General features: G+C 44.9%; 1 protein-coding gene across 1 annotated transcript; it reads left to right on the forward strand.

Moving 5' to 3' along the window:
* The first annotated feature begins 345 nt into the window (after nt 1-345).
* Nucleotides 346-15,793, forward strand: LOC125448799 (profilin-2-like). Its single transcript, XM_048524344.2, has 3 exons — nt 346-545; nt 8,525-8,714; nt 15,434-15,793. The coding sequence occupies exons 1-3, from the start codon at nt 417-419 to the stop codon at nt 15,532-15,534; spliced, it is 420 nt and encodes a 139-aa protein (XP_048380301.1). The 5' UTR covers nt 346-416; the 3' UTR covers nt 15,535-15,793.
* Nucleotides 15,794-20,752: the final 4,959 nt, after the last annotated feature.

Consider the following 20,752-nt stretch of genomic DNA (forward strand, 5'->3'; position numbering starts at 1 on the left):
CCTCAGTTAAAAATGTGTCGTCTCTCCCAGCAATTGTCTGGTTTTGTTCTATCATTTTGTAAAGTTTCAAAGAAGCCAAAGAAACCGCCAAAAAAAAAGTTGCTGGCGGGTTTTTATTTCTCTCTCTCTCTCTCTCCCCCCTCTCTTTGGCACAAAATCTCAAACCCACCCTTTTAAGGCAAAAAAGGAACTGGTGTAAAAGTTACAGCGAAGGGGAACATGCGGATTCCGGGCTCTGCGGGATGTGGAGGGGGGGGGGGGTGGACTTGGTGGAAAGGCCGGGCAGTGATTGGCTGTAAGGAGGCGGGTTGTACCGGCCCACTGCACTAATATACCGCCCAGAAGGAGAGCGCTGACTGTAGTCGCTGTGAAGATTTCTCGGAGTTAGCTGAGTTTGTCGTTGCTGCTTTGGGATAATGAGCAGTTGGCCTGATTACGTTAACAGGCTGATGGCGCACGACGGTGTGGCAGAAGTCGCTATCGTCGGCCAGGAGTGTAAAACCATTTGGGCGGCGTCCGAGAACAGCAATTTGGGCAAAATCAAGGTAAGCGATGCTCTCCACTTTCCAACTCAAGCCCGTCTTTTCATCAAACTTCTTCTGCCTCCCCCCCCCCCCCCCGCAACCAAACACAAACACCAGCCTACCCTCGCCCTCCTTTTCCCTCAGTCCCTTCCCCCTCACCCTCCACGTGTTCTTTTCCTCCAACCCCCCACCAGCCCCTCCCGAGAAAATGCAACTTCCTGGTTCTCTGGCGTGCCCGCCCTGGGAGGAGGCTATACTCCACACTCTTCCTCTTGTCGGGGGGTGGCGTGTGGGTGTGGTAAATCCGCCTCGTTTTTGCCCTTCTCCCGGTTCGGGGTGGGGGGTGAAAGTGCCCACCCACCCACGCTCGGGGAGGGGTTGCGCTCTGGGTCCGCCAGAACCTTTGTGTTTCGCTGCTTTGTGTGTGGGACCCGGACAGACCAGGCAGAGGCTCCTCAACGGCGCGTGAGGGCCGGCAGGGGGCCCGACGGAACGACTGGCCTCTAGCTGGTGCAGGGAGTAGGGGACACGTGGAACCGGGGTCAGTCCAGTGGTGTGTCAAGGATGATTCTAGATTCCTGAGCAGTTGTACAGTTGGTAACGAACCCTCGTAGCTGGGTGTTGAGTCAGTGAGTGTGCTGTAGAGGGGTCGGATAGATTAGGCGGCTTTGTCTTAAGCTAGTAAAAGGCAGCCGTAGCCTAGCCAGTAATTTAGTTCTTAAAAAAACTTTTTTAAAATCAAACTCTCTGCAGTGTGGTGGCACTGGAAAACTGCAATCAGCTCTAGTGCGGTCAGAGTGTGGAGCCTTCGGCCGCTTGTTGATTTATTTATTTTTCAGATTCCCCTCAAACACATGAATTTTTAAACACCACATCTGCGTGTAAAGATTTGAAATGAATGCAAACTTGAAGTACCTTTTTTTCTTTAAATAACAAAAAGTCTTTAAAATTACCATATTTTTTCGATTCGTGACCTTGTGGGTGTTGCTGACCGGGCCATGGAGCACAGGTTCATAGTTTCTTGGAAGTGGAGTTGCAGGTAGATAGCATAGGGGATAAACACTTGCCTTTGTTCAGTGTATTGAGTTATAGGAGTTGATAGGTCATGTTGCTGTATAGAACACTGAAGCTGCTTGTGGAATATTGTGTGCAATTCCAGCCTCCCCCCGCCCTATAGGAAGGATGTTGTGAAACTTGAAAAGATTTACGAGGATGTTTCTGGGGTTGGAGAGTTTGAGCTATAGGGAGGGGCTGGGACTGTCCTCTCTAGACTTAGCGGCTGAGGGGTGACCTCCTCTTATTGGTTTATAAATTCAAGATGGGTATGGATAGTGAATTGCTGAAGTCTTCCCAAGGTAGGGAAGTCAGGAGGATGATGGAATACTCTCTTCTCTCTCTTTCTCCCCCCCCCCCCCCCCCCCACTTGCTCCTATATGGGGGCAGCTGCAACAACACTCGAAGCTCGACACTATCCAGGACAAACAGCCCCTGCTCGATTGGCATCCCACTCCCTCCCTCCTCCGCTCAGTTGCAGCAGTGTGTACCATCTACAGGATGCGCTGCAGAAATCCACCAAAGACCCTCAAACAGCACCTTCCAAACCCACGATCCACTTCCATCCAGAAGGTCAAGGGGCAGCAGGTACATGGGAACACCACCCCCTGCATGTTCCCCTCTGAGCCCCTCCCCATCCTGACTTGGAAATGTGTCGCTGGGTCAGAATCCTGGAACTCCCTCCTGAAGGCATGGGGGTCTACTGACAGCGCATGGACTGCAGTGGCTCAAGAAGGCAGCTCAGTCCTACCACCTTAAGGGGGGCAATTAGGGATGGGGCAATAAATAGCAGCTCAGCCAATGATGCCTACATCCCATAAAATTATTTTTTAAAGAAAAAGCCATCTGCATTCTCTGGTTGCGTATAAAATCACTGTAGTCCCAGGGATGCCCCCTCATCAGGCAGGTAGATGACCAGTAGTGAGTTTAACCTGAGACAAGGGGAGGGGGTTGAGAAGGTGGGACCTTCTGGAGATTTTAACCAGTGCAGGAGTTGATGCTGTGTTATTGGTGCCACTGCTAATTGACCAACTGAGCTAATGGAGCTCTATAGGTGCTGCTTAACAAAACTTTTCTCAGCCAATCAGATTTTAAAGTAGCCCTGATATCTTGGACAGCATCAAGTGTTAGACATTCCTTCTTTTATTTTTGTGGGGTCCCAGAATGGTTTATGGAAGGGCCTCTGCCTGACTGCCAGTGTCACTTGATCTGGTTTGCCATGGTCTGGAACCTGTGTAGATGACTGACCACATTGGCTGCCTCTGACATAAAGGTGAAACTGGAAGCTGTGGGCTGGCAGTTTTGAGTGAGGATGAGCATGGATTAGAGTTGGATGCAGCCCTAACTCCATTTTCAATGTTTAATTCATTGAAGACTTGGTAAGCAACTGCTGGAGCAGTACAGATGGATAATACAAGTAATTGCTGCTATTGACACACAATGTCCTAAACATATTGTGGATATGGGTGAGGAGGAAACGACTGCGTAGTCACTGAGGAGCTCCAGGGGCTGGTTCTTTTTTCCTTGCTGTCGTCTCAATCTGCCAATGTTTCAAATCTAACATTCTCATCACCTTTCTCACCTAGACTCACTAATGTTTCTTGGGTCTATGTCCTACTTGAGATGTGTTCCTGTCATTTGTGGCCTCTTGTACACTTCTGATGTCCATCACCCCTCTGAGTGCCTGTGCCCCCAGCCCTAAACTCTGTCTATCTTTTTTTTTTCAAAGGAAAAGATATTCCTTGAGCCTGTGACCTGTGTGAAAGCCTTCTTCTGTCCCTCTTAATCAAGCTTTTTAAGCTCTGGCTTTGTTCTTCTACTGTTTCTTTGCACTTCTTGGACAGAAAAAAACACAAATCTGAAGGGCATGTGATTTTGGGGGGGGTGGGGGGGAACAGTTGTGGGGATGCAATTTGGTCTATCTCAACATCTGCAAGTACAGCCTCAATGCAGTTCAACAGCTGTCACTCCAAATCTCTCTCAATAGCCCATTGCTCCTGTATAGTAGCAGATTCCTTTTTACTGATATGCATGCAAGAAATAAATATTTCCTTTGCATGATTCTGTACTGTAAACGCACTGAGTAACATTTGTGCCACACAAGAAAATCTAACCACTGCCTGTCAACATTCTACGATGTTACTATCAGTCCCCTGCCATCAATATGTGGGGGATTACCATTGATCAGAAACTTAACAGAACTGGACCAGCCTTGTACTATGGCTACAAAACCAGGTCAGAGGCAAGATGTCCTGCATGTTACTCCTCTCCAGATCTCTCCCCCACCCCCCACCCCCAAAAAAAGTCCTGTCTGCCATCTACAAGGCATGCATCAACAAATTGATGGAATACTATCTGCTTGCCTGGGTGAGTGTAACTCATAAGTGAACAACACTTGAAACTTGATACCATCCAGGATGAAGTAGCCCACTTGACTTGACACTGCATCCGCTCCCTCCACCACTGTATACACTGCTACTGTCTGAGATGCACTGCAGAAACTGAGTAGGGCTTCTTAGATAGCACTTTCCAAATCCATGACCACTTCCACTTAGAAGGACATGGGCAGCAGATACATGAGAAGCCCCCCCCCCCCCCCCCAGAAATACATCGCCATTCCTGGGTCAAAATCCTGGCATTCCCCCACCCCCACAGGACATTGTGGGTCAACCTACAGCACACGGATTGCAATGGTTCAAGAAGGCAGCTCACCCCCATCTTCTCCAGGGCAAGAAAAGACGAGCAGTAAATGCTGGGCCACCCGGTCACATCCAACTTTACAGTCAAAGAAATTCTATTCTGGTTGGAATGTTTTGGAGAAGTGGGGGAAAAGGAAATGATTTGCATCCCATCGATATGGATTGTAAGGAACCAGCTAAATTTCAGGCACCAATTTGATTTTGGTAGGTATTGGTGGTAGTTAAGCCATTACAAAGATCCTATTCCCAGGACCCTAAACTAAATATTTAGGGTTCTAATGCCCCAAAAAGAAACAGTCAGGAAACATGAGTTTGCTGACTGAAGATCATGTACTTCAATGTTAAGAGGCTGTAGTGAGAGTTAAACAAAGTGGAGACTAAATGGATAATGTTAAGAAATGCAGGAGCATTTAACATCTTTTTTTAAAAAAGACGGGAATGTATGATCAAGAAGGCGTTGGAACATCAAGGCAAACGGGCTGAGGCAAGATTGCAACCACATGATGGTCTGTAAGTTTTTTAAATAGGCAGCTTTTTATAATATTTGGCACTAGCTTTGTACAGAATCATGTGTCATGCTGAGACTGCATGTAACACTGTAGGTCCTTAACAGACTGTGTTCAGTAGTCTCAAGCCCTTAAAGTTTTTTGCATTGTCTTCCAGTCACCTTTGTTTAGTTGCCTGATTTGTTAGGTCACTATTGTCTGGATTATGTCAAACTATAACTCTTTCTACTTTTCTGTTTGAAAGAAATCAAACCTGACTAGGACACCAGCTAGCCATAAACCTGAATACGAGCGAAAACACAACAATATGAATATCAACTGTGAATTAGATGGAGTCTTTAATTTGCATCAACTGCACCCAAAAGATGGGAACTGGATTTTTGGACAAGTCTAAACTATTTTCTTGTCTCAGAAATGCTGCAAACCTAGAAATGATGCTCTAATCAAGAGTTGGGGTACTCCTTTCCACAGCTTTCTTGGTTCAGTTTATTCCTCTTTGACTTTGACTTTAAATTGTGTCCACAATGGTTGACCTAATCGTGCAGGTGCTAGTCAGGAAGGAAAGAAATGTTTTCTGGGAGTGAACGTCACAGTCAGCATGGGAGTGCATGTCTTGTGGAAGAACCTGACCATTATATTGCTGTAGTCCTTCCATCCCTTCCCCTTTAAAGGAGAGGAGACAGAACATGAGGAAGGTTGGCAGTGATGGTTCCGAGCGTGCAAGCTTAAACTCTATATTTAGACAATAGATGCTGGAGTAGCCATTTGGCCCTTCGAGCCAGCACCACCATTCATCATGATCATTTCTGGAAACAGTCATTGGTGAGTAACAGGTAAGAATTGAGATACTCTCTCAGTGGAGCAGAGAACGTCAGGCGCTTCAACTTGTCTCAAGTTCTTAACATTTTAAGGATTATAAACTTAATGGGGTAAAATACGGCAGGAGAGCTCCAGACTAGTCTGCTCGATGTGGGAAGCTGGATGCATTTCCAGTGCCTGGGACTTGTATGTGTGCAATTTGCAGCTCCTGGGAAGCTTGAGTTGGGGATGCTCCATAGCAGCCCCAAAAGACAGAACGTGTAGAGAGGTGGTCTCACCAGACTCTGGACTCTATAGGCAGGAAGGGAATGACTAACCAGCTAGTGCAGAAATCTGCTACAAAACCAATATACTGTTGTGGAGAATGACCTCTCAAAAGAAGCAGTAGCCAAATTCCTGTCACCACAGTTGGCTCTGCTGCAGAGGGAGTAGACTGGCTGAGATAGAAATGCCTGAGATTCCAGGATGTGTTGCCTTCCTGGAGGTAGGGATATGAATGTCTTGGCTGTTCTGGATGGGGCGAGCGAACAGACAGTGGTCATGGTACTAAGGACAAGAGGACCTCATCTCTTTTTAGGTAAAAGAATATAGAGAACCAGAAAGAAAGTTGCAATGTAGGACCTCAAGGCTATCTTGACGACTAAAATTGCTACGAGCCAGTCAGAGTAGAAATGGCAGATTAAACACATGGCTGAAAAGATGGTGTAGGGTTAGGATTTGCGGGGAAATGGTATCTTTTACAAACTGGATAGATTATACCTGGGTAAGACTGGGACTGATGTCTTTGGGAAGGGTTTAAGCTAGTGTGGTGGGGTATGAGAACCAGAGGGAGTTGGACTGGTAGATGCAGATATTGAGGGACCCAGGAGGAATCTGTGTGGAGCCAAAAGAGGTAGGTGAGGTCATAAATGAATAGAGACATTGTCTGCCTTAAAACATTAAGGTACTTAGATCCCATCAGGACCTAGGGATTCACCACAGAATATTGATGGAAACAGAACAAATTGCTAGCGTGCAGAGACATCCTTGTATCCTCTTTCAACACAAGTGAGGAGCATGGCCAACATTATCCCATTCTTTAAAAGGGAAGAGATCAAATTGGAAATGACAGGCCTGTGAGCCTCATCGGTAGTAGGGAAACTATTAAAGTTTCTCAAGGACAAGATCTAGTGCATTTCATTCTGAAGCAAATGGACTGATTAGCAATTAAACAGCATGGCTTTGTGTGGGGGAGTTTGCACCTCACTAACTTGATGGAGATTTTGAAAGTGGTGAAGATGATTTGTTGGGGGGGGGGGGGGTGGGTAGGGTGTGGAATTGGCTGTCTGTGGACTTCAGCAGAGCCTTTGACAAGGTCCCTTGTGGCTGCCTGGTACAAAAGGTAGAGTCACATGGTATTGGGGTGAGCTGGCAAAGATGGATACAGATAACAAGGTGTAGATCTGGATGAACACAGCAGGCCAAGTAGCATCAGAGGAGCAGGAAAGCTGACGTTGTGGGTTGGGACCCTTCAGAAATTCTGAAAGATGGATACAGAGCTAGTTCTGTCATAGGAGACAGAAGGTAGTGGTGGAAGGATATTTTTCAGGATGGAGGGCTGTGACTAGTGGTGTTCCACAGGGATCAGTGCTGGGACCTCTGCTGTTTGTGACCTACACCAATGATTTGGAGGAAGCTTAGCTGATCTAATTAAGTTTTCAGATTATCCAAAGATTAGAGTTGCAGATAGTGAAGAGGATTGTCAGAATACAGGATGTAGATCAGTTGGAGCATGGGGCAGAAAAATGGCAGATGGTGTTTAAAGTGGACAAATGAGGTGATGCATTTTTGGACGGTCAGGTACAGGAAATTATACGGTGAATGGCAGAACCCTTAAGAGTATTGACAAACAGATCACTGAAGGCAGCAGCGCAGGTAGATAAGGCAGTAAAAATGGCCTATGGGATGCTTGCCTTCATTGGGAGGGGCATTGAGTACAGGGACCAACATGTTATGCTGCAGCTTTATGGAACTTTAGTTCAGACATGTTACTGTGTACAGTCCTGGTCACCATACTAGTAGAATGTGGATGTTTTGGAAAGGGTACAGAAAAAAGCTTGTGAAAATGACAGCAAAAACAAGGTATAGAGTTGGATGAACACAGCAGGCCAAGCAGCAGAGGAACAGGAAAGCTAATGCTTCGTTTCTGAAGGAGGGTCTAGGCCCAAAATGTTAGCCTTCCTGCTGCTTGGCCTACTATGTTCATCCAGCTCCACACCTTGTTAGCACAGATTCTCCAGCATTGGCAGTTCCAGCTGTCTCTTGCAAAGATGATGCTTGGTATGGAGGATTTTAGCCATGTGGATAGACTGGGTTTGTTTTTGCTAGAATGTGGGAAGTTGAGGGGCAACCTGAGAGAAGCTGGCAAGATTGTGGATGGTATGGATAGAGTGAAAAGTATGAGGCTTTCCCCTGGGGAGTGCTCAGTTACATGCCTCTAATGTGTAGAGGGGATAAATTTTTGAGATGTGAGGCAAGCTTTTTCCAAACGAAAGGTAGTGCCTGGAACATGCTGTCAGAGGTGGTGGAAGCAAATAGCAGCATTCTGGACAAATCCACGAATAGGACACTGATGCTACAAGTGAAGGCCAGTTTTTTTTAATCTGGAAGGGCAAAATGTCAGCACAGGCTTGGGGGGGGGGGGGTGGTGGTGGGGGGTGGAAAAAGGCCTGTTCTTGGGCTGTATTGTTCTTTGTTCTCTCTCTCCCCTCTCGCACTTGTGTTCAGCATCTTTTGTTCTGATTATCATCCCAGCTTTTTGCATTCTTAAAGCACATGAAAGCTGAATTTGTTTTTGTCAATGTTTTGCTGTTAAGTCAGCCCTGCTAACCCAGCTAATTACTAAGTATTCCTTGTTCACTTAACTGAAAACTTTCTGTTTCAGGCTGAGCAGGTTGCATCATTGCTAGGCAACCTAAACAACTTACAGACAAATGGAGTAACGCTGGGGGATCAAAAGTATACTTTTGTTCGGAAAGAGGAGGATGATAGTATACCTGGTGGATGGAGTTGGCTAACTCTATCTTCAAAGAATGAAAACAAAACCTCTGTAATTGTTCAGAAAACATGCAAAGGTAAGTTTTAAATGGGCTTCACTTTTTTATGTGGGGGTGGAATTGTGCAGTAAATTGTTGCAATTGGACCATCTTTTGCAACAATGTAATCACACTGAGGATGTTCACTCTTGATGTTTGTTTTAAACAATGTATGATTGCCACTATTCCCCATACAGTTGCTTATCATAACTTTAATACCTCACTAAATGTCTGACTACTGGCTGTAACTTTTTAAATGACACCGCCCCCCCGCCCCAACTCTGTGTTGCTGAAGAGACTAGCATTTATTGACGACTCCTTTTTTTTCTTCCTGTAAGAAGCTGATGTGATTTTTTTTCCTTTGTATCACTGCAGTGTGGTTTATTTTAGCTGTTCTAGGGTTTTGACTCCAATGTGGGATTGGATGAACTCAGCGTGAGATCCTATAGCATGTGTCCAGCTGGACACATCTGATGAGTGTCAGCACTAGAAAAACCTTCTTCTTATTCATTTCAGCATAGGAAAAGCATCCCTCTAGATTCTCCAGTCTAAAATGACAAAGATGCTCGTTGATGTGAAAATTTTAGCAGATGCTAACACCAAGAGGTTTTTCCTTTTGTGTGGGCCAGCCTGAACTCTACGTTTTAAGGTAGAATTGGATGAAAGAGCTGGAGTTTGAAATTGATCTGACTGAAGGGGAAATTGACTATAGGAGACTGGATGAAACTGTAACAAGTAAAAGCTGGTGAACTATGTATGGGTTCCACAAGAAACAAACAGAAGTAGCTATAAAAGCTCAGGCAGTATCTGTTAAGTGAAATAAGTTAATGCTTCAGGTCCAGTGATGCTTTCTCAGAAGTGGGGAAGGGTCACTGAACCTGAAACATTAACTATGATGTTTATTTTTCCCTTGCAGATGCTGCCAGACCTGCTGAGCCTTTCTAGCAATTGCTGTTTTTGGTTCTGATTTGCAGCAGCAACTGTTGTCCTCTCTTTGCTTTTTTTTTAGTATGTGTTCCACCAGGACTGTTTTGGCCCCTGACCACATTACAACCTTAATTCAAACACCAATGACAAACGGAACTTGCAATACAAACTGCAGCCTCTAACACCAAGGAAGTACTTGACTGAGGCAATAGCCCAAGCCCAGCAAGGGACAGTCATGTTAGACACTTAACAATCTCCAACCAGCACCTCATGGTCCCTTGTCATTGCTGAATTCCCCTCCTCCTGATGTGCAGGCTACTATCAACCAGAAATTGCATTGGACTAACACAGACTGGCTACAAGAGCAAGTCCAAAAAACTAGAAATTCTGCAGCAAACGTCTGTCTCCTGACTTCCCAAAGCCCACTTGTTACCTAGAATTTGAGTGTGCCGAAATAGTGTCCGGATGTATGCAACTTCAACAACGCTCCAAGCTTGACACCATCCAGGAGTGGCATTTTTATTTTTTGATTTGGCATCTCATCCATCCCTTTCACCACTTTCCTCACTGCGTTCAGTGGATGCACTTCGTAGATGGTGTATATTTGCTGCTGCCAGGATGCACTGCAGGAACTGATCAGGCTTTTCTGGAGCACTGTCCAATCTACAATCACCTTAATCCAGATGGACAAGGGCAACTGATACGGGTAACAGCGCCCAGCTACAAGCTCTCCTCCAAGCCACTTGCCATCCTGTTGTGGAATTGTATATTAAATCTTAACTGTTACCATTTTAAATATCCTGCACTCCCTCCTTAACACTACTTGGATGAACTGTAGTTCATTAAAAGCTGAATACCATCACATTTTCCACTGTGGAGAAGCAATAAATGCTGGTCCTGGCAGTGACAACCACACTTCACCCAAAACAGTGGGAAGTTTTCAAGGTGTTCACCACCTTTTTTAAACAAAAAAAAGCCCTATCACAAGTAAAGGCTCCATTTCAGACAACTAAGCAGGTAATGGCCCTCAAGCAGCTGACCATCAAAGAAACACAAACCTACAGCACAGGTACAGGCCCTTCGGCCCTCCAAGCCTGCACCGATCAAGATCCTCTGTCTAACCTGTCATCTATTTTCTGAGGGTCCGTGTCCATTTGCTCCCTGCCCACCCATGTACCTGTCCAGATACATCTTAAAAGACGCTAACGTGTCTGCATCTACCACCTCTGCTGGCAACGTGTTCCAGGCGCCCACCACCCTGTGTAAAGAACTTTCCACTTATCTCCCTTAAACTTTCCTCCTCTCTCTTTTTGAACTCATGACTTCTAGTAATTGAGTCCTTTCCTTCCTCTCCTCCTTTCTCCCCCTTTCCCCCCCCCCCCCCCCCCCCACCCACTCTGAGCAGGGGGAAAGCTTTTTGCTATCCACCCTGTCTATACCCCCTCATGATTTTGTAGACCTCAATCAGGTCCCCCCCAATCTCCGTCTTTCTAATGAAAATAATCCTAATCTTCTCAACCTCTCTTCATAGCTAGCACCCTCCATACCAGGCAACATCCTGGTGAACCTCCTCTGCACCCTCTCCAAAGCATCACATCCTTTTGGTAATGTGGCAACCAGAACTCTGTACAGTACTCCAAATGTGGCTGAACCAAAGTCCTGTACAACTGCAACATGACCTGCCAACTCTTGTACTCAATACCCCGCCCAATGAAGGAAAGCATGCCATCTGCCTTCTTGACCACCCTATTGACCTGCATTGTCCCCTTCAGGGAACAATGGACCTGAACACCCAGATCTCTCTATTCATCAATTTTTCCCCAAGGACTTTTCCATTTACTGTATAGTTTGCCCTTGAATTTGATTTTCCAAAATGCATCCCCTCGCATTTGCCCAGATTGAACTCCATCTGCCATTTATCTGCCCAACTCTCCAGTCTGTCTATATTCTGCTGTAATTCTGACAGTCCCCTTCACTATCAGCTACTTCACCAACCTTAGTGTCATCAGCAAACTTGCTGATCAGACCACCTACACCTTCCTCCAGATCGTTTACATATATCACAAACAACAGTGGTCCCAGCACAGATCCCTGTGGAAAGTCACAGGTCTCCAATTTGAGACACTCCCTTCTTCTACCCTCTGTCTCCTGTTGCCTAGCCAGTTTTTTATCCATCTAGCTAGCACACCCTGGACCCTATGTGACTTCACTTGCTCCATCAGCCTGCCATGGGGAACCTTATCAAACGCCTTACTGAAGTCCACGTATATGACATCTACAGCCTTTTCCCTCATCGATCAACTTTGCCGTGTCCTCAAAGAATTCTATTAAGTTGGTAAGACATGACCTTCCCTGTACAAAACCATGTTGCCTATCACTGATAAGATCACATCATCCGATCTAGAGTGTGATCCTGAACTGTTAGCAGGGTCTCCAGTGGTGCATTTGATGGTGTGCCTCCCGCTGGCCCTCAAGTGTTGGGTCCCTATCCAACCTCTGTTGTCTAGTTATACAATAATTAACAGCAGAGTATTTGTTATACAATGGCAGGACTGAACAGAGGCAGTGTGGATTTGTTAAAGCGAAGTACACTGGACAAACCTACTGAAATTGAAGGATGTAACTTGAAAAATTGATCAGAGGAGCCAGGGAATGTAGTTTCTTTCGACTTTCAGGAGGCTTTTGACAAAAAGTCCCACATGAGATTAGCATGTAAAACTAAGCATGTGGGATTGAGATAATAAACTGTCTAGCAGACAGGAAACTTGTAGAACCTTCAATTTGCAGGTGACACAGAACTGGTAATGGAAGTGAAGAGGATACAGTGATGCTTCAGTGTAATATGGATAAATTGTAAGGTTATTAACCTTTGGCAGGAAAAACTGTACAGCCTGTTATTAAGACTAGCTACGAATTGAGTGGGGAAGGCAATTGGAGGGCCCTCACTTGTTGCTGAAAGTCAGCCTGCAGGTGCAGCAGATGGTGGTGAAGAAATGCCCCATTGGCCTTCATAGTGAGAGGATACAAGGACATGAGCAATAGTGGCTTGCTGCAATTATACAAAGCATTGGGAGATCACACCTGGTCTCCTCCATCTGAGGGACAAAGTCCTGGTTATAGAAGCAGTGTAGTGAAGACTTGGATTTCTGCATTGGTAGAATTGTCTGAGCTTCTGTTCCTTAACATTCCTTATCTTATCACTCCCTATTCCTCTGCCCTCCCCAAATGTATCACCTTCTTCCTTATTTGTTTTGTTTTCTTCTGTCTTCCCCCAATTTGAATTTCATGTACCACTCTTAAGACCATAAGATGTAGGAGCAGAAGTAGGCCGTCCCATCAATGGAGTCTGCTCTGATAGCCAGATGAGGTCGTGGCTGATCTGATTAGCTTTGCCATCTGATCATCAATTCTGTAACTGTCTCTTTTTTCAATCCATCTGTCTTGAATACACCCATGTATGTCACCTCAACATTTTGTGGTGAAGAATTCCACAAGCTCACTACTTCCAGAGGAAATGCCCCCTTAAATGGGTGACACCTTCATCTGAGGTGAACCTATCTGGTCCTAGACTCTCTCCTACAAGGCTTTCCACACCTCCCTGTCAAGACTCCCTGAAATCTTTCTTTCCATAAGATCACCTCTTTCTTCTAAACTCCAATGAGTACAGGCCCAACCTGCTCAACTTCTCATGAGACAGCTGGTACCAGGAATGGAGGCAGAGTGAGCTTTCTGTAGACTGCCTCCCATGTCCCTATCTTTCCTCGAATAACTGCTCAGCATTCCAGCTGAGGTCTGAGCAGTGTCTGGTAGCTTTAACAAACCTCCTCCTCCCCCTTTTTACGCTCTGGCCTATTTATAAAGGCTAGTTGCACTAGTTATAGTGAGTTACCACTGCTGTCCCCACTTTGGCTAACAATCCTCTTTCCATATGAACCACTTATTCCCAACACAGCTTTTCATCTTGTGTAGTATCTTGCTGAAATGCAAAAAGATTACATACACTGCCCCCCCCCCCCCTCCCTTTCTATTCTGCTTATCACCATTCCAAAGAAGTCTAGTAAACTTGTCAAGACCCCTTCATGACACCATGCTGGCTCAGCTTGAGCTAGCAAGAACTGTAGATGCTGCAGTCAGAATTGATAGTGTGGAGCTGGAGAAACACATCTGTTGCTGCTCCTGGTTTTTTCTTTTTCTAGCTTTCTCCACATCAGTGACAGACTTGCAGAGCACTTGCACTCTGTGATAATCAACACCTTTCAGTTGCTAACCACTGCTCTCTGAGAGCAGCCCCCCCCCCCCCCCCCACAAAAAAAAACTCCCTTGGTGACATGTCCATCCTGGGCCAGTGTCCCCCACACTGGAGGAGCAGCAACTCATTTCCACCTCAGGCACCTCCAGCCTGATTGGCCTAATTATTAGAATTCACCAGTTTCATAATCTCCCACCCTGGCCTCATCCAATGTCCAACTCTCCCTCCCTCATTCCCCTACCTCCTTGACCTGACAGTACCTGTGCATCTCCTTCTCACCTATTTGTCCCCCCTCTTCCAACTCCATTCCCTCTCCCTAGTCCTAATGAAGGGTCTAGGTCTAAAACATCTGCTGCTGTAACACACTGCCTGATCTGAATTTCTAAACGCTCTACCTTTTTTTGACTCTGACTCTTTTTTTTCTGCCCAGCTGACTCATTCAATTTTACAGGATGTACAATACACACGTGGCCACTTTTTTGTAGTAAACCTTTTACTCGTACCTAAAATGTTCAAGCCACATCAAAACTATTTGTATCCCAAAAAATGCGACCCCTTGGCTTGGCAGAACTACCTTTCGGTCAGTCTGTCTGTAGAATCTCTCTCTCTCTCTCTCTCTCTCTCTCTCTCTCTCTCTCTCTCTCTCTCTCTCTCTCTCTCTCTCTCTCTCTCTCTCTCTCTCTCTCTCTCTCTCTCTCTCTCTCTCTCTCTCTCTCTCTCTCTCTCTTTTCCCCCCCCCCTGTGAGTAAGATTGAGATGGAAAGTGGTAAATCAGTTATGATCTTCAGGGTAGGGGGAAAAGACTCTGTTCTTGATATGATGTGGATAGTTAATGGGCTCATGAAAAGGGATGTTGCTGCTTGACAAAGAATGCTGCATTTGGTTTCTCTATAGGACCTCATTGAAGCCAATGCTGCAGGTTCTAATTATATAATTACAGTCCCATATGTTCTTTTTATATAACTTAAGACTGAGATGAGGCAGCACCTCGCTCTCTCTTAGTAGAGGCAGGGTCAGTCAATGCATTCGTTAAGGGCATTGGATGATCTGGGTAGAAGTGATTTTGGAATTGGGTAAAAGAACTGGTAGAGGCCTGATGGGCAGAATGTCATCTGTCTGTATCGATGCTTCCATGATTCTGTGGATTTCTTCTTTAAGGCAGTGAATCTTAAGGAGTTTTGGGGGCTGTGGAATTCTGAGGTGGGTTCAAGACAGAAATTAATAGCAAATAAAGATGTCTGGGTGCCAAGGGGTATGGAGATGAACTGCCACAATCTAGTTGGAATAGTATGGCTTGAAGGGTTGAATGACTGAGTTTCTGTTACAGTCCTATCACTATGCTAAACCTTGGCAAAGTTAAGGCAGGTCAGACATCCCCAGTTTATTTCCAGTGGGGAGAGGCTTGGCACCTGCTTTGTTGATACACTTGTTGTTTTTCATTGTTTGTCATAGACTTTGTGACAGAAGATTCAGTGCATCACTTTACTCATGTGACCTGTGTTGTCATTAAACTAATACCTTGCTGACTTATACATAAAGCTGCTGCTTAATCTTTGTCCTAATCTTGTGCTTCTTCCCTCAGTACTAATCATCATGGAATCCAAAACCAACCAAACAAAAGGAACCCAGTTACTTGGTTACGTGGTTGCAACAGTTGAACACCTGAAATCATGTGGTTACTAGTGAAGTTTCCATTTTGGCAGTGTGCTGGTTGATGAGTCTCTCCGTTGCTACTGGGAGATGAAGGTTCTGTGCTCTCAAGTGTACACATTTGCCTGCTAAAATCAACTTTCGTGCTATTGATGTAACTTGCAACTATATTTAAAAATGCAAAATTGAGTTCACAAGACGTTCATGTTTTTGTATCCAGTATTACTGCCTTAGTAACTGTCCAGTCTTTTCTAAGTGCAATTGAATAAAAAAAAATCTCTTGCATGAGCAACTTCTTTGACTTTGGTCTCATTGCAACTTAAAGACATTTCATTGGTGAGATGTTGTCTGTCTTTCACCATGCATCTGTAGAAAGTTTGCAGTCCCTTCCAAGTTGACAGCCTTCAAACATGTCCAGCTACTGTCTCCACATCTAGACTGTTTACAGCAGTGTTGATGCTCCTTGGGTTGTATGCATGACATGTACTCTTCTCCAAATTTTATTGCTAGTGGAGATAAAGCACAATGTGTGTACAGTCACTAGTTTTGTGTAAACAGCAATTGGGAAATACAAATTGCTCATGTTTAAACCTGTTTACAATACTTCAACCTAATGACCTAAAGTTTAAACATGAAGCATCTTTGTAACTTAACATAAAAATGTTAATTTCATTAGAATGAAATTCACTGCTTTCAAAAACTCAGTTTTAGGATAGTTCCTAGTGTGACCATTTCTCTCTGCCAAGGGAGAATTTCACCCTCATCCAACCTGTTCTCCTGTGAAATCAGTTGTTTCTCAAATTCTCTAGGTGCTACCTGGAAAACTTCTTATCTCTGAACTGGCTTAAGGAAGTTTTTTTTTTGTTGTTGTCATCAGCACTTGATTTGGCTTCTAGCTGTTTAGTTTCTAAACCCTCCTTTTTTCCCCTTACACCTGGCCTTTAACTCTTGGAGCTTAGATTGACCTGGAACCAACCATCTTGTGTGTTGGATCTGACTCAGATTAGTGGAGAGGCTCTTCCCTGTGACGCCAGCTTTGCTCAGGCTCTTTGTCATATTTGGTCAAGGGCAGTTATTCCCATCTTCCCTTTTTTCTTTCCATATTTGAACTAAACTGTAATTAGATCAGAAGCTGTCTTTGCAGCTATCTGAATCCTGGCAGCAAAGCAGGAGGCCATTAGACCTACCAGGCTCTGAATAATCTTCTTTGTCCATTTTGTGTCCATGTCTGTCCCCGCGCATCGTCTCTTTCTTTCTCTTCTCCCTCCCTCTTTCCTTTCCCCCCCCCCCCCCTTGTGGAAACTACAACATCTCCCTTCTGATCTCCCCTCTGCTTTCCTCTGAGCTTTAGAGTATAGAAACTCTTCAGTCCAATTCATCCATACCAACTAAATTTCCTGAACTAATGTAATCCTGTGTGCCAAAATCCCTCTTAAACCCTTCCTGTTCAAACATTTGTAACTGTACCTGGCACCTACTACTCCCTCTGTCTGGGCAGAAGTTGTCCCTTGGGTCCCTTTTAAGTCTGACTCCTCTTACTGTAAAACTATGCCTTTAGCTTTGAACTGGCCTACCCTAGGGAAAGGACCTCTTTTGCTATTCACCTTATCAATGCCCCTCATGATGTTGTAAACGGTGGTGACCAAAACTGAAGTGCAGTGCCACCTTCTACCATCTCATCATAATTAAAATGATTCAACACTAAAATCCTTGTTGGCGAAAGCACGCCGATTTCCAATGTGTTCACCTAGGTCTCTCTGCTCCTTTGCACCTTTTCACAGAAGTATTTTTTTAAAAATATTGACCATGTTCTTTGCATCAAAGTGTGTCACCTCACATTCTATCCACCCACTCCAATCTGTTTCTGTAGATCTACACTAATATACTTTAGACTTCCTACAATAACTCCAAACTGACCCTCACAGCATCCCATCCAGACCCATAATATGCACATCCTTGAACACTACATGACAATTTAGCATAGCCAATTCATGTCAGCCTGCACATCTTTGGACTTGGGGGGGGTAACCCACACAGACATGGGGAGAACATGCTAAGTCTGCAGTCAATCACCTGAGGGTGGGATCAAACCCAGGCCCCCCTGGTGCTTGTGAGGCAGCAGTGCTAACCACTGAGCCACCGTGCTGCCCTGGCTTCATAGTTTACAATTCCTCCAAGATTTCTGTCATCTGCAAACTTCAAAACTGTTTCCTGCAAACTAATCATCAATTTTCACATTTCAGGGAAAAGTGAAAAAGTGAGTGTCCTGAAACTGATCACCAGGAGAAATCCAAACCCATTTAACTATTATCCCTGCTTCCTATAATAAAATAAAGAGCTGGAGATGGGAGCATCTATGAAGAGGAAACCACACGTGCACAAACATGCTTAGAGACACTCAATTTCTCTCTCTTGCGCACATGTATATGCAACATGCAACATTCTTGCTCACTCACTTTCACTTGCTCTCCCACACAGACACCCTGCTTTGGGGCTCGCTAGACTAAACGTTAACTCTGTTTTCACTTCACAGCTATTGTCAGACCTGCTGAGTTTCTCTCTGAATTTCTGTCCATGTTTTCTATCACTTAGCTAGGTTTGTAACCATGTTAAGTCTGACCCATAACTTTCATCACAAGTTTTCCCATGGTACAGCTGGCTTGCTGTGCCCTCTGAGGGATCACCAGTATCATCTTCAGCACAATTAGCCGAGTCTTGCAGTGATCAGGCTATCGCTGAGCAAGAGCTGGTTCATCAAACTGTCATGAACATCTGACAAGTTCAGGAGTCTGGACCACGAATGAATTATTTTCACAAAGGACATAGAGCAATTTTCCACACTCTCAGCTCAATGCTTGTAATTGCACTGGAACAGCCTGGTTAGGGACAGCTAAAACTTTGAACCAACAATTGAAGATTGTCATTTTCCAGTCAAATGTTTTCTTGGAAAATGTTCTTTTGTTCTCAAAATTATTTGCTGATCTTTATTTTAAAAAAGATTCACCTTGTCAGAAGTGAAATGTGCAATCTATGCTTCCTCCGCTTTCAACTCCAAGATATTAACACAGTATACTACAAATCCACTTCGCAGTCGGAACCAGCTTACAGATGGAATTGTGACAACAGTTTACAAAGACAGGTGTCCCTCTGACAGCACATCTTCACTATAGCCCGTCCTTCAGTGCAATGCTCCCTCAATACCTCATTACAACCTTAGTTCAAACATGGGCAAATGATTTGCATTCCAGACGTGAGATTAGAGTGACAGCCCTTCACATCAAGGCATCACTACTTGACGTCAACCCAATATGTCATGAAGGAGCCCTAGAAAAACTGGAAGCAATGGGTATCGGGGGGCAATCGCAAGCATGCCTTCAGGTATGCTTGCATACCTGACACAAAGGAAGATGGTTGTGGTTGTTGGAGATCAGTAATGTCAGCTCCAGGACATCTCTGCAGGAGTTCCTCAGGGTAGTGTCCTAGGCCCAACCATCTTCAGCTGCTTATCCAATGATCTTCCCTCCATCGTAAGGTCAGAAGATCATGTTCGCTGATGATTGCACAATGTTCAGTACCATTTGTGACTCCCCATGTACTGAAGTAGTCTATTTTCAAATGCAGCTTGGGCTGACAAGTACTAGTAACATTTATGCCACATAACTGCCAGGCACTGACAAACACCAATAAGAGACAATCTAACCACTGCACCTTGACATTCAATGGTGTTACCATCACTGAATCTTCCACAATCTTAAGTCCTGGGGGTTATCATTGACCAGAAACTGAACTGGACTTACCATGTACAACACAGCAGCTCAAAAGCAGGTCAGGGGCTGGGAATCCTGCAGTGAGTGACTCACCTCCTGACTCCTCAAAGCCTGTCCCACCATCTACAAGGCAGGAGGGTGATGGAATACTCCCCACTTGGCCTGGATGGGTGCAGCTCCAACAAAACTCAAGAAACTCAAAACCATTTGGGTCAAAGCAGCTCATTTGATTGGCATAATATTCACAAACTTCCACTCCCTTCACCAGTCACAGCAGTGTGCACTGTCTTCAGATCCTTAGACAGGATCAACAACCACTTCCATTCTAGAATGACAATGGCAGCAGATACATAGGAATACCAGCTCCTGCAAGTACCCCTCTGAGTCACTCACAATGCTGACTTTGAAATATTTTGCCATTCCTTCACTGTCACTGGGACAAAACATTGGACTTCGCTCCTTCAGGGCACTGAGAGTCTACCTATAGCAATGTTGATTGCAACAGTTCAAGAAATGAGCCAACCACCACCTTCTCAAGGGCAACTAAGGAGGGCAATTAATGTTGACCCAACCTGCGATGTTTATATCTTAGTGAATAAAAATACGGCTCATCATCTATTATCCCTCGATAATGCCTTTCCATCAATGTTCCCTCGCTAGTGCCCTTCCATCAGTGTTCCCTCAATACTGCCCTTCAATGTTCTCTCAATAATGCCCTTCATCAATGTTCCCTCGCTAATGCCCTTCCATCAGCGCTCCCTCAATACTGCCCTTCAATGTTCTCTCAATAATGCCCTTGCAACAGTGCTCCTTCAATACTGACCTTCATCAATTATCCCTTGATGCTGCCCCTCCATCAATTGATCTCTCAATACTGCCCTCTGAGCAGTGCTCCCTTGATAAATGCCCTTCCATCAGTGCTCCCTTAATATTGCCCTTCATGAATTAACCCTCAATACTGCCTTTCCATCAGTGCTCCAGAAGGTTCCACACGGCAGACTGGTTAGCAAGGTTAGATCAAATGGAATTCAGGGAGAGCTAACCATTTGTACACAAAATTGGGTCAAAGGAAGGAGACAGGGTGGTGGTTGAGGGTTGCTTTTCAGACTGAAGGCCTATGATCGGCAAGAAGCCAGAAGTATCGGTGCTGGGTCCATTTGCTTTCTGTCGTTTTCATAAATGAATGCGAATGTAGGAGGTATGGGTCAGTAAGGCCTTAGGGTTTGTTTCCAAACAAACAGAACTTGGAGTGCAGGTTCACAGTTCCTTGAAGGTAGAGTCGCAGTTAGACAGGGTAGTGACAAAGGTATTTGGTCAGAGCATCGAGAATACGAGCAGAGAGGTCGTGTTGTGACTGTACAGGACATTAGTTAGGCTACTTTTGGAATACTGCATTCAATTCTGGTCTTCCTGCTATAGGAGAAAAGTTATGAAACTTGAAAAAGTTCAGAAAAGATTTATAATGCCGTCATCAGGTTTGGAGA

The sequence above is a fragment of the Stegostoma tigrinum genome, chromosome 45 (genome assembly GCF_030684315.1).
Source record: "Stegostoma tigrinum isolate sSteTig4 chromosome 45, sSteTig4.hap1, whole genome shotgun sequence".
Taxonomy (NCBI): domain Eukaryota; kingdom Metazoa; phylum Chordata; class Chondrichthyes; order Orectolobiformes; family Stegostomatidae; genus Stegostoma; species Stegostoma tigrinum.

Excerpts from the sequence above, each read along its gene's own strand:
- LOC125448799 (XM_048524344.2), top strand. The coding sequence starts at position 417 with ATGAGCAGTTGGCCTGATTACGTTAACAGGCTGATGGCGCACGACGGT. Across the intron at positions 546-8,524 it reads GCAATTTGGGCAAAATCAAG|GCTGAGCAGGTTGCATCATT; the intron begins GTAAGCGATGCT and ends TTTCTGTTTCAG. Across the intron at positions 8,715-15,433 it reads TGTTCAGAAAACATGCAAAG|TACTAATCATCATGGAATCC; the intron begins GTAAGTTTTAAA and ends TTCTTCCCTCAG.